The sequence below is a fragment of the Miscanthus floridulus genome, chromosome 1, assembly GCF_019320115.1.
Source record: "Miscanthus floridulus cultivar M001 chromosome 1, ASM1932011v1, whole genome shotgun sequence".
Taxonomy (NCBI): domain Eukaryota; kingdom Viridiplantae; phylum Streptophyta; class Magnoliopsida; order Poales; family Poaceae; genus Miscanthus; species Miscanthus floridulus.
Window position 1 is genome coordinate 165,792,045 of NC_089580.1, and position 15,036 is coordinate 165,807,080.

The 15,036-nt window shown below is 48.6% G+C and overlaps 1 protein-coding gene and 1 pseudogene across 1 annotated transcript; both read right to left on the reverse strand.

Annotated features, from left to right (window-relative positions):
- Nucleotides 1-145: 145 nt before the first annotated feature.
- On the reverse strand, nucleotides 146-2,733 carry LOC136500876 (mitochondrial succinate-fumarate transporter 1-like). The gene is made up of 2 exons (XM_066496343.1): nucleotides 2,181-2,733; nucleotides 146-897 (listed from the first exon to the last, which is right to left on the reverse strand). The coding sequence occupies exons 1-2, from the start codon at nucleotides 2,655-2,657 to the stop codon at nucleotides 364-366; spliced, it is 1,011 nt and encodes a 336-aa protein (XP_066352440.1). The 5' UTR covers nucleotides 2,658-2,733; the 3' UTR covers nucleotides 146-363.
- A 3,308-nt stretch (nucleotides 2,734-6,041) lies between these two features.
- Nucleotides 6,042-15,033, reverse strand: LOC136466688 (UDP-glucuronate 4-epimerase 6-like; annotated as a pseudogene).
- Nucleotides 15,034-15,036: the final 3 nt, after the last annotated feature.

Genomic DNA, 15,036 nt, shown 5'->3' on the forward strand with positions numbered 1-15,036 from the left:
AGGTACAAATGATATCTTTTTTATTGCCCGGCCGCGTATAAAAAAAACCCTCAGCTTTTCAGATGAACGTAGATTCTATCATCATCATACACACTAATGCTGTTGCAGTTTAACAACCATAATAATAGTCACCAGAACGGAAATCTTCTATCTCTGGGTCCAAAAATGGAGTTTCATCATTATTGACAACAAAATAGTACAAGAGTTCATTGCCTCCATCAATACCCAACTCTAGGCAATGAACAAATGAATATCCAGGCACTGGAACAGTTTACACTTAATGGACGACTTCCACGTCTAACCACCGATTCAAAATCATGAGAACCAACCAAAAAATTTCAGTGAAGCACTGAAGTAGGATGGTCAAACATGAACTGGCTGCAGATAAGTTCGCTCATAGAGGCCCATCACCTGATCAGCCACTGCCCACATTATAGCCTGTCCAGGTGGAATCCTCATGAGCCGGGGAAGCAAGCCTTTCCACAGGGCTCGCAGCCCCTCTTCGGTATATATTGTTCGTATTGCATGGACCATGCCTTTGTACTTGATGTCACCAGTTCTCCCTTGAGCCATCAACCTAGTCTTCACGACATCGAAGGGTCCTGTGCAGACAGGGCCTGCAGTTCCTGCAAGGAACCCAGAGATCATTGACTGCCATGGCAGGAGCACCTTCCCGTCCCCTTCATGCTTCTTCCATAGAACAATGTCAAATGTGTTCTTGGCTGAGAACATTGCCGCTTGATTTGTGCCATTGCGCATGACAGTTGGTAATGCTCCAGACCAAAGACCAAATATGCCTTCCTCTCGAACTATAGTTCTTGCGCAGTGTATGGGACCTTTATATCTAAGCAAGTCTGGGCTTAGCCCTTTTTGTTGTTGCAATCTAATCTTTACCACCTGCATCCATGACAAAGAAACATTACATGTTACAAAATTCTCTCGGCATATTTTGTATCAAGCAGAACATCGCACAAAAAATGAAAATTGCTTTGCCTCCCACAAGTGGAACAACAAAACACACGAAAAGCTGCTGAAGTTTGTGCAAACTGTAAGCATATTACTGGTTCTAGATCCCGACCTTACCTCAAAGATTATGGAAATAGACACAATGCTCGGTTGGCTAGGGGTGATTCCATTTCCAGATGCACTGATGTAAATGTTTCACAGAACATCGTACATCCAGTCAACAATAAGGAAGGCCAATTTTATAACAAAAGAAATATAATGTGTTTTTCCAGCAATCTCTAATTATTAGGTACCCCTTAATCATTCCATGTCGCAATAAAGTATCACTGTGAAGAGGGACAAGCTGGACATTATCTATGCCCGCTTGGGACAACATAAGAACTAAACTGTAAGCTCCAAACTGGTATTCAAAATGGCAAAATGCAGTTGTGAAGTTTGTTATGAAGCTCCTGATCCATGACTGGAACAGAGCATGTTAGTTCAGACTGAAGCATACAAAATTGCAATCCTAGTAGTATCCCATTGCCCCCCTTTATATCTAGCCTTTGTTTTCCTTACATAGATAGATGACCCTGCTTTTGTCATGTTAAGCAAAACTATGGTGTATGTTAACAAGGGCCAGAGAGTAATAATTAAAAAATAGTGTTTCCATTGAAAAAACAGGCAACATGACTATCATAATAAAACAAATTACTTCATCCTCAGTCATAATCAAGTTAACACTAAAGGAGAAACAGGTGATTGACAGCAACTCCTTGGCCAAATGTGTTTGACTGCATCAGGGTTTTAACATACAGTATTTCCCAATTACTCAATCATTGCCTTGGTCGTGGACTCGTGGTTCTAGCAAACTTCAATTTGGCTGCAAAGTACATAGCTGTCATTTCTTTAATCCCAAGATGGCACAAATGCATCCAACACCACTCCGGGACAAGAATAAACAAGTGTAACCATTCTTTTTCTATACAGTAAAGATGCCGTACCTAAGTAATCTGAACGTAACCTCTCTCACGTTGTTTTTTTTTTTTAGATAAAATGAAGCAAGTTGTTGTTTATTCAACAGGAAGCATCAAGTGTCGTATAAACGATTTGTGTCTAAACGGCAAACGGTTCTTGTGCGATCAGTGTAAGTTGGCTATAGGATGCACAGCAGTGTAGCCAGGGTAAGAGAGTTCAAAGAGCGACTCAGGAACAGTGGGGATGTTCAATCTTACCTCGAAGGGGGTGACGATGAGGAGCGCCTCGATGACGCCAGCGCCGAAGCCAGAGGCGAGGCGGCCGTGCGCGGAGACCTTGCCCGTGGCGGGGTCCTTGAACGCGGACTGCAGCACGGCGTTGGAGCCGAGGCGCAGCGCGTACTTGAGCGTGAGGTGCGTGGCGAAGGGCGTGAGCCCCTTCCAGAGCGCGCGCACGCCCTCGGCGCGGGCCACGGTGGCGCCGCAGTGCGCGATGCCCCGGTACGCCCCCGTGCGGTCGAGCTGCAGGCGCGTCTTGACGACGTCGATGGGCTGCAGGCAGCACGCCTCCATGACGCCGCCCAGGGACCCCGCCGCCGCCTTGACGTACGGCGGGACAGGGGGCCGGCCGCCTGCGCCTGCGTAGCGCTCCTCGGACGGGGAAGCCGCCCCGGGCGACGCTGCTGCGGCCGCCGCCGGCGGCGGCTGAGGCGAGGAGGAGGAGGTCGAGGCCATTCGGGAAGCGGCGGCGGTTCCTGACCGGGTTTGGCGTGGAGGAGCGGATCGGACTCTTCTTTCACTTTTTTACCGCATCACAACAGCGAAGGACCCGGAAAGTAGCGGCGCCCCTGAACCGCTTCTTTTTTTCGTGCGAAACACTATTTTACTGTCACCAATTTCTCTAAATTTATTTAGATTGCTTTAAATTCGTCCAGAATTTCTCCTTGGCGCCATATGAATCGGCGCCAGCCTCAGTGGTGCGTCAGCAACGTCTCCGCTTCCGTCTGTGCGGTCCGCCACCTGCGTCACGGTACAGAGGGCCCGGACGTGGGCCCACTTGCGAGTGGCTGGGAAGTAGTACGTGCAGGAGCAGCAGCCTATTCGGTTGGCTGGTTCATATCGTTGCTGGTTTGTGAAGAAGTACTGTTGGCTGGTTTGTGTGAGAGAAAAATACTGTTCCGGCTGGAAATTTACGATTGTTTACGACAAGACACAGCCAAACGAACAGGCTGCAGGAGCTAAGGCACAGCCGGCTGCCACTTCTAGGACCTGTTGGATCAGGGTTGAACTTATTTCTGTAAAATTCCTATATGATTTCTATAAAATTCCTGCGTTCAGAAAAAATGTGAGGGGAATACGCCACCTACCGATGAATCCCCCGTGTCAGGGCACATGCGCTCCTGTCGCCACGTACGCATAGTGGCGGAACCAGCAGAATGCCAAAGGGGGCCAGCCAGCTAGACAAATGGGTAACACAGGACCATCAGCATGTTCACTTGTTGGTTTCAGCCAGGATTTATTAGGCAGTCAATAGTGTTTGTTTTCACAACAAACCAGCATCAGTCGGCCTTATCAGCACAGAAACCAACCAGCGAACAAGTCGTATGTTTTAATGTATACTAGCCACTGCTGCCCACGCTTCGCTGTGGGAGATGTGTTTGGTATAGAAAAAATCTTGAGAAATATGACTCATATGTCTAATATGTTTTCTCATCGTGTTGGTATAGAAGATTGGATCTCAATATTGTAAAAGAACATAGAGGTTGGTTGTCATTACATGGTGCCTATTCTAGACCAGTAAATCAATGACATGTTAGTGAAAAGAAGTATTTGATGGAGTTGGACTCAAGCAACTAACACACTTAGATTTAAAGCACAACATTGGCTAGGATTACATTATAGATGGAAATAGCAAAAACTACAACACAAGTATTTCTTCTAACGCGAGGGTTTATAAAAGAGTGAATTAGGATCCACTCGCCTTAGGCGAAACTACAACACATTTCGTAAATCTAGAATTACACAAAAGATTACACTGGCGTCGAACACTAAATTATACTGGAATTTAAAGTTACATGGTTAAGAGCAACCTAGCACAACCAAGGCTTACTCTAGAAGTTGGGATAGACGAGGGCAATGGAGAAACAACAAGATAATATTATCCAAAACATAGCGTATGACCAACAGATCCAGAAACAGGAGAGTGAGAAGTCAAATATCATGAACCCTAAGACCAAACTAACCAACGATAGACTTAAACTTCTTCGAAAACCAGATCCCTTATTCTTATATTACACATCACCTCAGTCAGACGAAATAAGGACTGGATCTCGTAGCTCTGCTTCAGATTCTAGAAGGATAGGGATAAAGAAGAAGAGCAAGGACCAAGGGCATCTTATAGTGGTGAACGAAGATGAGGCGCAACACGCCGGAAGTGGAGACGACATGGATGGGATATGCTGTCGGTTCATGCTGTGGAGATACAGTCGGCCATGGCGTGCTCCCTGCTCAAGCGAGCGGAGGAGGGGGGGATAAAGGAGAGGAGAGAGGGTTCGCTCGACGAGGAAGGCGTGTGGGTGGTCGCATCCCCAAAAGAAGAAAGAAGGGAGGCGGTCTGGTATGGGGACTAGAGCGAGGATCAAGAGCGGACCAGAGGCCGGGAAAAGGAGAAGCACACAGTGCACGAGGACAGCGAGTGTGGCACGATGTTGAGGCCATGCAAGGACAGTGCACGATGTTGATGCTAATGGGCTCGACATCGACGGCGTCCGCGGGGCACGCGGTGACAGCGACCCGGCGTACGTAGCGTGGTCGAGCTAGGCACAGTGCCTAGGACTTGACATCCACTCAGCCTTTTCTAAGCATTCCCTACTACCCAAGGTTAACTTTTTCCAGGTGTTCTTTTTTCCTTCCCTTCCTTGTCCATAATATGCGCCAAACTTTGTTTGAAGTGAGATCGCAACATACATGCTTCCTCTGAAACCACCTCCTCTTATTTACTTTGAGAGAATACTATTTCATCAATCCATTGTGGATTTCTTGCTCAAACACCCGAATATTTGTATCAAAAGTGGTATGACAGTGTAACTTGGTAAAGATACTTGGTCAACAATCTTAATACCAGCGCGTGGCGAGCAGCGTCACCATGTGACAGCTGTTCCACAGGGAGCCCTCGGTTTTATCATAACCCCTATAAGCTATTAACCAGACAACTACTACCAACTTCATGGCCGAGAGGCAATGGGGTCATGGACCACAGAATGAGGGGAGTATTACAAGGGAAGATTCAAACAACAAGAGTCCCCTTTACAACAAGGGACAAGGAATTCAAATCCAGCGACGAATTTGATTTAAAGAGATTCAAGTGTTCTACTAGGGACATCCACAATTAATCGATATAACGTCCTATATTATCCAATCATGACTAGTTTGCTGATATATGGATGGCAACTTCTCTTGTAACCCACCTACCATCGCCCTTGAAAACTCTAAGCATGTTTAATGGAAATTAAGTAGATGGACGCAATAAACACAGGGAAATAAACCAAATGCATATTTCAACGGTCTTATACGGGTACATCATACAGGCGTCCAGTCTCCCATTCATGACACAGCATTCACCTTCCCTACGACGGATGATCTCAATAGTACGAACAAAAATAACAAGAGTACAATACCGGAAGACAGCAAAGAACAACACTACTACTATGGATACAACATCTTAAGGCAACTAATCTACTTGGAACTATGCATCTTCATTCCCGAGCTTGGAGGATTCTTCAACCGCCTTAGCTATGGATCTACATCTTCTCTTGGCGATGGATGAGTGAGAGGAATCAAGGGCTCTACTTCTGACACTTATGAAGGTGGAGGTGCTAGTGGCACTACAACATCGGTTCTCTTTCTTTCAGGCGGGTGGACAGGGATCCCTTCCAAGATCGGGGCATACTGCCTTTCAGCAGACAGCGTCCTCTGCTTGGCCCTGGTGATAAGATAGGCCTCCCACAGCTGATGGACATGCCGATCTTCAGTCTCCTTTAAAGCTTTAGACATGGCAGTCTCCTAGCTCTCAGCAGCTGCAGCAATGGCATGCGCCTCGGTGAGCTATACCTAGAGGATTCAGGTGAAGATCTCAGCTTCCTCCACCCGCCGGAGGCAGATCCTCAGTTCCAAGGCTTGCCGGTCATACTGCTCATCTAGGGCAAGAAGGTACGTGGTCAAATGCACCGTGGTAGGACTATCCTCTTGTGCATCCCGCCCTTGCAAAGCCTCCATGCCCTTCGATTCCTATCCAAAGGTGGAAAGAACCACATAGGGGTACTAGCAATGGGCTCCTCATAGATCTGGCAAAGGTACCACAAGGCTTTATGGGCCACAACCTGGTAGGTGCCGATAAAGCTAAACCCGGTTGCAGTCACACCCCAGGCTCTAGTGAGGTTGAGGAACTCCTCACTCTTCCCGATGTAGACGGTAACCTCATATCGCTCGGTGCCTTGCTCCTCATACTCATAGCCCTCATACTTGGGATGATCTTTGACTCTGAGCTTCTATAGGGTGGCATGCAGGATTCTGGGAAAATCCTCAATGTTTAGGCAGTAACTACTAACCTAGGCTCCTGCCATTTCTGACGGTGGTTGTGAGGAAGGCTAAGCGAAAAGCTAGCTCAAAGGAAAAGCTAAGCGAGCTAAACTGCATCGAGTTGTGGTACCAATGGTTAAGCCAGGCTCTGCTTATAAAGGCGGAGCGGTCTATGGTCCTAACACGGTTCACTAGGGTTCCTGCGCGGGGTCACTACGAATGAATCGACCAAATTCCACGCGTTTGAGGCGAGCGACGTGTGGTGCCAATACTGAGTAGGATGACTACAGGGAAAGGGTCCGACAAGAGCATAGAAAAGGGGTATGAGGAGACGTGGGTCACTATAGGTGTGAACCATGGGCGAACGCGGAGGATGAAGCCACAGTGCAGACCTAACTCTAGAACAGGAACGAGTAGGTCATGCACAATACGACACGCGTGACATCTATGGATGGCGTATCTACCAGCAATACAACACTATAATTCACAAACAGGATATGCATGAATGCACATCCTATACGTCCTTTTACTATTACCAACATATAGGGAAACCGTTCTCATTTTTTTGGCACATCGTTCTCTCCCTGTAGCTAGTCGATACTATCAGACAATGGTCGAGTCAGTGTATCTGCAGGAAAGTTGATTAAGCCTATCTAAGTTAGGTCATAATGTTGAAGATTTTTTGTGTGAATTCTATTAATTCTTTGTAGCATACCTCTTACACTCGATGTTGTTCATTGTGCTTGCTTGTAGGTTTTTAGAATCGTATGTGCGTCCACCCCGAATTTCTCCACTCCAACGCAACTTCACATAAATGGCCGTTCGGAGGTATGCTTTTATGTGGTTTTAGACTTCTTTTTTAGACTACAGTCCTTGTTATTGTTGCATTATGTCTTACATTCTTTGCCTTGTTACAGCCGTGGCAGAATTGTTGGACAATGCAGAGGATGAGGTAATTAAACATAATTATTGGTTTTTAAAACTCTCAAAAGATTTATTGTTGAGCCATATTGATTATTCATAGGTAAATGTGTGATTAGATTTTTGTGTCAAACAGATAGAAACTGGTGGTGGCTACAGCAACATTGTTGGCCAAAGTCATCGACAAACGGCATGGATCACTAGCTTTACTAATCCAAGGTTCTGATTGGTGTACTATAACAAATGCGATAGCATTATTTTAAATGATATTTGATTGAATCAATAAACCAAAATACAAAGTTATAAACTTTGTAGTTTTTTATGGAGTTTGTAGGAACTACCCCTCAATAAAACACTTAAAGCAGCGGTGAGTTCCACTTTTTATGACATGTGCTGTCTGAAAGCATCTAGGCCCCTAGTTGAGTTTCGGTGATTAATGACAATACGTGATTGCTGTGACTAACTTGTGTTTTACAGAGCCTATCATGGTGGTCATGCCCCTACGATGGAAATCATTTCTGTTTTCAAAGGATGGACGACAAGGTTAAGGGTAGACTAGTTCTAAGTGTCGATTGGAGTTGAAGAGACACTTAGAGTAGTTTAGGACTTTGTTTTTTTCCTTTGGCCATACTATTAAGGGGGGTATGGACGGGTAGCTTGACCTAGGTGAGTCTAGTGAGTTAGGTGTGGAGCATACTTGCTAAATCTAGCACTAGGTAGCTCCTAAAAAGCCCTTAGATCTATTGGAGTAAACTTCATTCACATATGATCGAGAGTTGGAAGTGAATGGAGGGTCAAATACTGACCGAACGCTGGCTCCGGGGTGATCGGACGCTGGCTCCGAGGTGACCGGACACTAGTGCAGTGTCCGATCAGTTCATTTGATCAAGGTGAAATCGTCTGGTGCGACCGGACACTGCGAGGTGAAGTGACCGGACGCTGGGTCTCAGCGTCTGGTCGACTCCCGTAAGGTTCTAGAGAGGGAAAATCTTGACCGGACGCGTTCGGTCACAACTTAAATGCTGGAGTTCGGGGAGAAACACCTTTGAGAGTGCCAAGAAGAGCAAGGTCCTAGTGAGGTGATTGAGATTTGAGAATCCGAAAGAGAGCCCTCATTAGTGAAAGCAAGAGTAGCAAAGTGTGCATCCACCCTTCTCATTAGGCTTATTGTGGTCAAATGAGAGTTGATGCTTGTTACTCTTGGTGATCGCCATCACCTAGACGGCTTAGTGGTGATTGGGAGCTTGGTGATCATCTGACAGAGCTTGTGGATGACCCAACTCAAGTTATGAGCGGTTGTGGGTGATTCACCGCGATGGAATGTCAAAGAATCAACCCGTAGAGAGCACTTGATCCTTGCGCGGATCAACGGGGAGCTACACCCTTGCGCGGGTGCTCCAACAAGGACTAGTGGGGTGTGGTGACTCTCCGATACCTTAGCAAAACATCGCTACATTCCTCTTTCTCTCTTTACTTTGTGCATTTACTTTGAGCAATTCAATTCTTGTCATTTATATTCATAGAATTGCCATGCTATAGTAGGATTGGAACATAGGTTGCTAAACTTTTGTGCGGTAGATCAATAGAAACACTTTCTAGGCACAAGGGGTTAATTGGGCTAATAGTAGGATTTAATTATTGCAAAGAAATTTTGAATTAGCCCAATTCACCCCCCTCTTGGGCATCTTGATCCTTTCACTGTCGAATTTCCCTTCGAAGGGAATACGCAATGATTTGCAAGCTATAACGCGTCCTTTGAAGTTAAACCTTCCAGGTTTGAACACAATACCTAGTTACCTACACATGATTTCTTCATGTTAAAAACGTACACGTGATTTCATTTTGGTAGTCACTTTATATCTGGATTCACGGTCTAAACTTTGAAACCTCAGACCGTGACACACCATAGTTGTTTGCTCGCATGATGGCTCCCTGGCCCCCTCCCTCGCTTTACCTCTATTCAACCCTCCTTCCCTTGCATAATTTTTCACTGCATGTGAGATTTGGAGGGGGAATCTTGGTCAAAGGCGACAAATGAACAAGGGAAGTTCAGTTTCAGCCTAGATCTATTTTTGTCCCCATGTCTTACCAGCTTGCATGCTACTCGTAACCACTGGTTTTTTAGCACACACTCATAACCACTGTTGTTCTATAGAGAAAAATACCACCGCGTGGAGAGAGAGAGACCAAGTGAGCTGACGTGATGTGATGGCCACGAGTCCCTGCACAAAGCAACATGCAACTTACCACCTTACCGACCATGCTGCATGCACCCATACTGCAGCAGAGGCAGATGCTGTAGCAAGCAGACAAGCACTCGTAACCACCGTTTTTTGAGCACACACTCATAACCACTGTTGTTCTATAGAGAAAAATGTCGCCGCGTGGAGAGAGAGACCAAATGTCAGCAGTGCACCCACCCACACAAACAGATAGCTCATGCATACATGCAAAGCAAGCAAGGCCCCAGCAGCATGCACGCACGTGTACTCGCATGCGTGCCGACCACCATGCTAATTAGGTACCGACCATGCATGCCGAGAATACACCGTCCCCTGCTACGCGCCACCATCCATTTGCGTGTCACATACAATCACGAGGGGAATGCGTCCACTTGCTGAGATGATAGACGTGCAACGCCTCATGGCAGTTATTGTCGTGTACCTATGTTTCAGGCAATAGAAGCAACATGAGAATTATATTAGGACTTTAAGGTTGCCTGCAAGATGGTAAACACCACAGGACTTTGTGCCATTTATTGATTACTTTTTGCTTCTGCCCGTTAAGAAAATTGCCTAATTTCTGATCCCTTTGACATCTAATTCCATCACTGCATTTAGTATCTAATTGAATGATCAACAGGTGGGTTAACACTAATATGGTCTTGGTTTGTCTAGGATTCTCTGCCTCTAGCTTCTAGGTAATTACTACCAACCGTCAACGTCTTATCTACATTAACTGTCCCCACAACACCGTATAGTAGCTTGGGACAACTGTTGGTGATATCCACAACCACACACCATGTACAAACCTGGTAAGAGCTGACTTCCTGTCACATGCATCTCATGCTTGGGTATTGAGATCGGTAGCTTCAATTTTGATTAAATTTCTAGAATTTTGCATTGCTTAGTCCATTGGTGAATCACATGTCATTAAAGTCTAGAGCTGATAAGAACCACTCGGATGGATGCAATGGATTCACTATAATACGCACTCCTTTGGCCAACTTGTAGGTACGGGACATTGTTAACTTTGAAGGCACCGGCCAGTCGTCACCAACCCCAGGTTTTCATAAGCAGATGGGCGCACATGAGGGTAGTCGCTTGAGACACGCTATTTGGAGTGCAATAGATGTACAAACATTGTAGCTGATGATGAGTTATTGACACTTATCATGCCTATGTTGCCAGCAAAGCTCTAGTTTTTGATGTCCCACTAAATGGTTTGTGAAGGGACGGAGCAGCACAATGCATAGTTGCTAGGATCTAATGGATCAAGCTAACGATGGAGAGAGACAGCTTACTTCTATATTGTCGTGGATCCATGAGTGGCCTTCTTTGCTCAAATATTAAAACATGAGAATAGATTTCAGTGGCCAATGCTATGGTACACTGCACCCATTACCTAGTAAGAGGTAAAACTTCAAAGCAATCTGAGCCAATGATTTATTGGATTTTTTTTTAAATTCAACAAATAAACAAATAATGTAAGAAAATAAAGAAAAATCTACCAACATCCTGTAATCAGGGAACCCTCCCCCCTCCGTGATTTACACAAAGTGGGGCCCATCCCTTTCTATGTTTGTGTGTCATGCAAGTACAAGGCACGAAAAGTTGTCACGCCACTTTGTCGTGCTTACGCGGCTCAATTTTTAGACACAAAAAGGTTATTCTAGATATTTTAATTTATTTCTGAGCTAACTATTTAGGTAACTATTCAAGTAATTTTGGCCATTTCCCATTACGAATAATTAATCTACACCAATTGTAAATCAAATTTACACCAAAACTAGAATAGTAAAGTACGATATACAAAGATGTAATATGCTTTGCATATATATGAGCGAGCTGACATGATGTGATGGCCATGAGGCCCTGCACAAAGCAACATGCGCCTGACCACGTTGCCGAGCATGCTGCATGCACCCATACTGCAGCAGAGGCAGATGCTGCAGCAAGCAGACAAACACTCGTAACCACCGTTTTTGACTCACAGCAGCATGCACATGAATACATGATCCCGCACAAGGGCCTGATCGAGACACCCTGCCACCCTGGCCCCGCGACCATCCTATCCGTTGCAGGGACGGATCTGACGGCCGCAAAATCGAGTGACCGACCGCCGAATAATGGTCGGGTGAGGTATATATTAATCGTTTTTTTCATAAGCAGTTAAGCCTAAGTTATCTATGGATCCTTTTCCATGGCACTAAGCACTACTATGGTAGCATCATGAAGAAGCAAAAGCAGCAAGGCTTAAACAATAGGCACCTTGCAAAGTTACAGTACACTGCTAGCTAGCTAGCCTCCAAGGACAATCGAATGCACACTTGGTGGTGGACGGCCACCGGTGAGGTTCTGCCGAGGCTATACACGCGGAGCAGCGCGGGCCCATGCTTCCTGCCGGACTTGGAGACTATGCTCTTGCCGGCCGTGTTGAGCGCGTTGAGGCAGCCCCTGACGACGTCGTAAATGTAGGTGAAGTCACGGCGCGCGTCGGCACCGTTGGCGGTGCGGAACAGCGTGATGGGCTCGCCGGCGACGATGCTGCGGGCGAATGAGAAGTAGGCCATGTCGGAGCGTCCCCACGGGCCGTAGACGGTGAAGAATCACAGGCCGGTGATGGAGAGCCCATAGATGTGGTTGTACGCGTGCGCAATGGCCTCGCCGGCCTTCTTGGTGGTCTCGTACAGTGACGTGGGGCGGCCCGTGCAGTGGTCCTCGGAGAAAGGCGGCTCGGTGTTGAGCCTGTACACCGACGACGAAGACGCCCACACAACCGCCGGCTATGGGTCGGCGTGCCTTGCCGCAGCCTCGAAGAGCGCGACGAGGCCCGCAATGTTGGAGGCCACGTACGCCTGCGACGCCCGCATCACGTGGCGCACGCCCTCATGGGCCGCGAGGTGCAGCACGTGCGTGAATGGCACCGCGGACAGGAGCCGCTCCAGCAGCACGGCGTTGTTGATGTCAGCGTCCAGCACCACCACGCCGCGGGATGCCAGCAGACGCTGCTGCGCGCGCTTCAAGGACGGGTCATAGCAGGCGTTGAAGTTGTCGAGGCCGAGCATGCCGTCGTCGCGAGCGCGGAGCGCCAGCGAGCAGTGCGAGCCCACGAAGCCCGCGGCGCCCGTGATGACCACGGACAGTGCCCCATCCCGCCGTGGCCTGGCGCTGCGCCGCACCTCCCGCTCCCACGCCGCGCCCCACCCGTACGACGATGATGTCCATGAGCCTAGCAGGCTCCGATGCGAGTGCCGAGACCGCGGCGAGGAGGAAGAGGAGGAGCCAGAGCCGGACGTGCGCAACGCGAAGAGGCTGAAGGAGTGGGAGAGAAGGGACGGGTAGTGCATGGCAAAGAGCACGACGAGCGCGAGCATGGCGAGCACGGTGGCGCGGAAGAGCAGGTGCGACGATGTCGACACGAGCTACTTGGCGTCCGCCGCGCGCTGCAGCAGCAACGCCGCCTCCACCTCCGAGTGGGAGCCCGCCATTGCTGAGGCGATGATGCCAGGCCACCACGCCGCCGCGCCGCGCACTCGGCCCGTGCCGCTGCGCCACCACGCCTGCTGCGCGCTCCCCCGCGCCTCTGTACTTCCTCCGCGCTGGGCCCGCCCTAGGTGAGGACGCACGTCGGCAGCGTGAGCGAGGCCTCGCCCGCGCTGGGGGCCTCCTGTGCCGGTGGCCGCTGCGCCGAACCCACCACGGCGCGGCGTCACCACGCCTGCTGCGTGCTCCCCTGCGCCTCCGTGCCACCTCCACGTGGGGCCGCCCTAGGTGAGGACGCACGCCGGTAGCGTGAGCGAGGCCTCCCCCGCGCTGGGGGCGTCCTGTGCCGATGGCCGCTGCGCCGGACCCGCCTGCCCGCGCCAGAGCTGCTGCGCCGCTGCTGAGAGTGAGGAAGAGTGAGGGAGGGAGTAGAGGAGCAAGCAGCTGCTGCCGCCGGCCATTTACACGAGAGAGAGAGAGGTGAAGGAGCACCATTTTACATGAGAGGACCATGGTGGAGCCCAGCTCTCCCAACGCCTCTGTATCCTCCGGCACGCAAAGTACACTGTCCTTGCATGCATGACCATTTAATTTTTCATCTATCATGCATGCATGCAAAGCAAGCAAGGCCCAGCAGCATGCACGCACGCGTACTGGCATGTGCGCCGACCACCATGCTAATTAGGCACCGACCATGCATGTCGAGAATCCACCATCCCCTGCTACGCGCCACCGTCCATTTGCGTGCCGCGTACAATCACCAGGGCATCTATCCACTGCCGAATGCATGGAGGAAGACCGGTTGTGACGCGCTTCATCTGAGTCGTAAAATTTCTATCTAACTCACCAACTAAACAGAACGTACGTGGACACCCTGGGAGGCCGCCGATTTGGCGTGCCTTCGTATCTTTAATGTATATAATATATACTATAATTTTTTTGCTGTAACAACACACAAGAGTGACTCTTGTTCAAAATCCAAGCCTTGTCTTGTTAAATTCTGAAACTTTAAATTGGTAAGCACATCAAGTTCATAATGTAGTGATGAGCATCTCAATTTCATTCTTTCTTGCTCTGAGCAGGATAAAACTTTGAAGCTAAAGAACACACATCATCAATCTAGAATGAACTGGATGAATCTTCAGGATCCAATCTTTGAAAATTAGTAATCTTATCAATGAAACAAACAAGTATTTAATTTGGGAATACAAACAAGTAAAAGGCTGCACGGATGATCATTGCACAGATGAATTAGCATACCTTGCTTGTGCGTGTAGCGTCCGGCTCTCTTGGACAGTTGCACCTGCAGACTTGCGCTCGCTCTTGATTCCTGAATCCTGATCCTCGGCTGCTCCAGTTGGCCCAGTTCGGCAGTTGCGCACCGGCGAGGGCGCAAGCCGGTGACGCCGACGCGTGGGCGCGTGGCACGGCCGCGAGCAACAAGACCGCGACGGCTGACTGGATGGCGTTTGGGCCTTGGCGGCCGGACGCCTCGATGACTCTGCTCTCGCCGGCGCAATCTGCTAACCGCGCGGAGAACTGGAAACGACGCAATCACGCAAGACACGGGAGGCGGCGGTGGGGAGTCTACGACGATCTCTGCGACGTTTCTCCTTCCTGATGGGCTGGACCGCTGAGGGGGTTCCAAAAAAATAGGGCCGTTTTTTTTGGGGGTTGGGGGGGGGGGGGGGTTGTATTTCTGCAGGCTGGGGCTGGCAGTGGCAGTGCTCGCTCGCCCTGTTCACTTGAATTTATTGGTCTGGTTTACCAATCATACCACAATGTTTTTCTCTCACAACAAACAACCAAATAATAGTCACCAGAACGGAAATCTTCTATCTCTGGGTCCAAAAATGGAGTTTCATCATTATTGACAACAAAATAGTACAAGAGTTCATTGCCTCCATCAA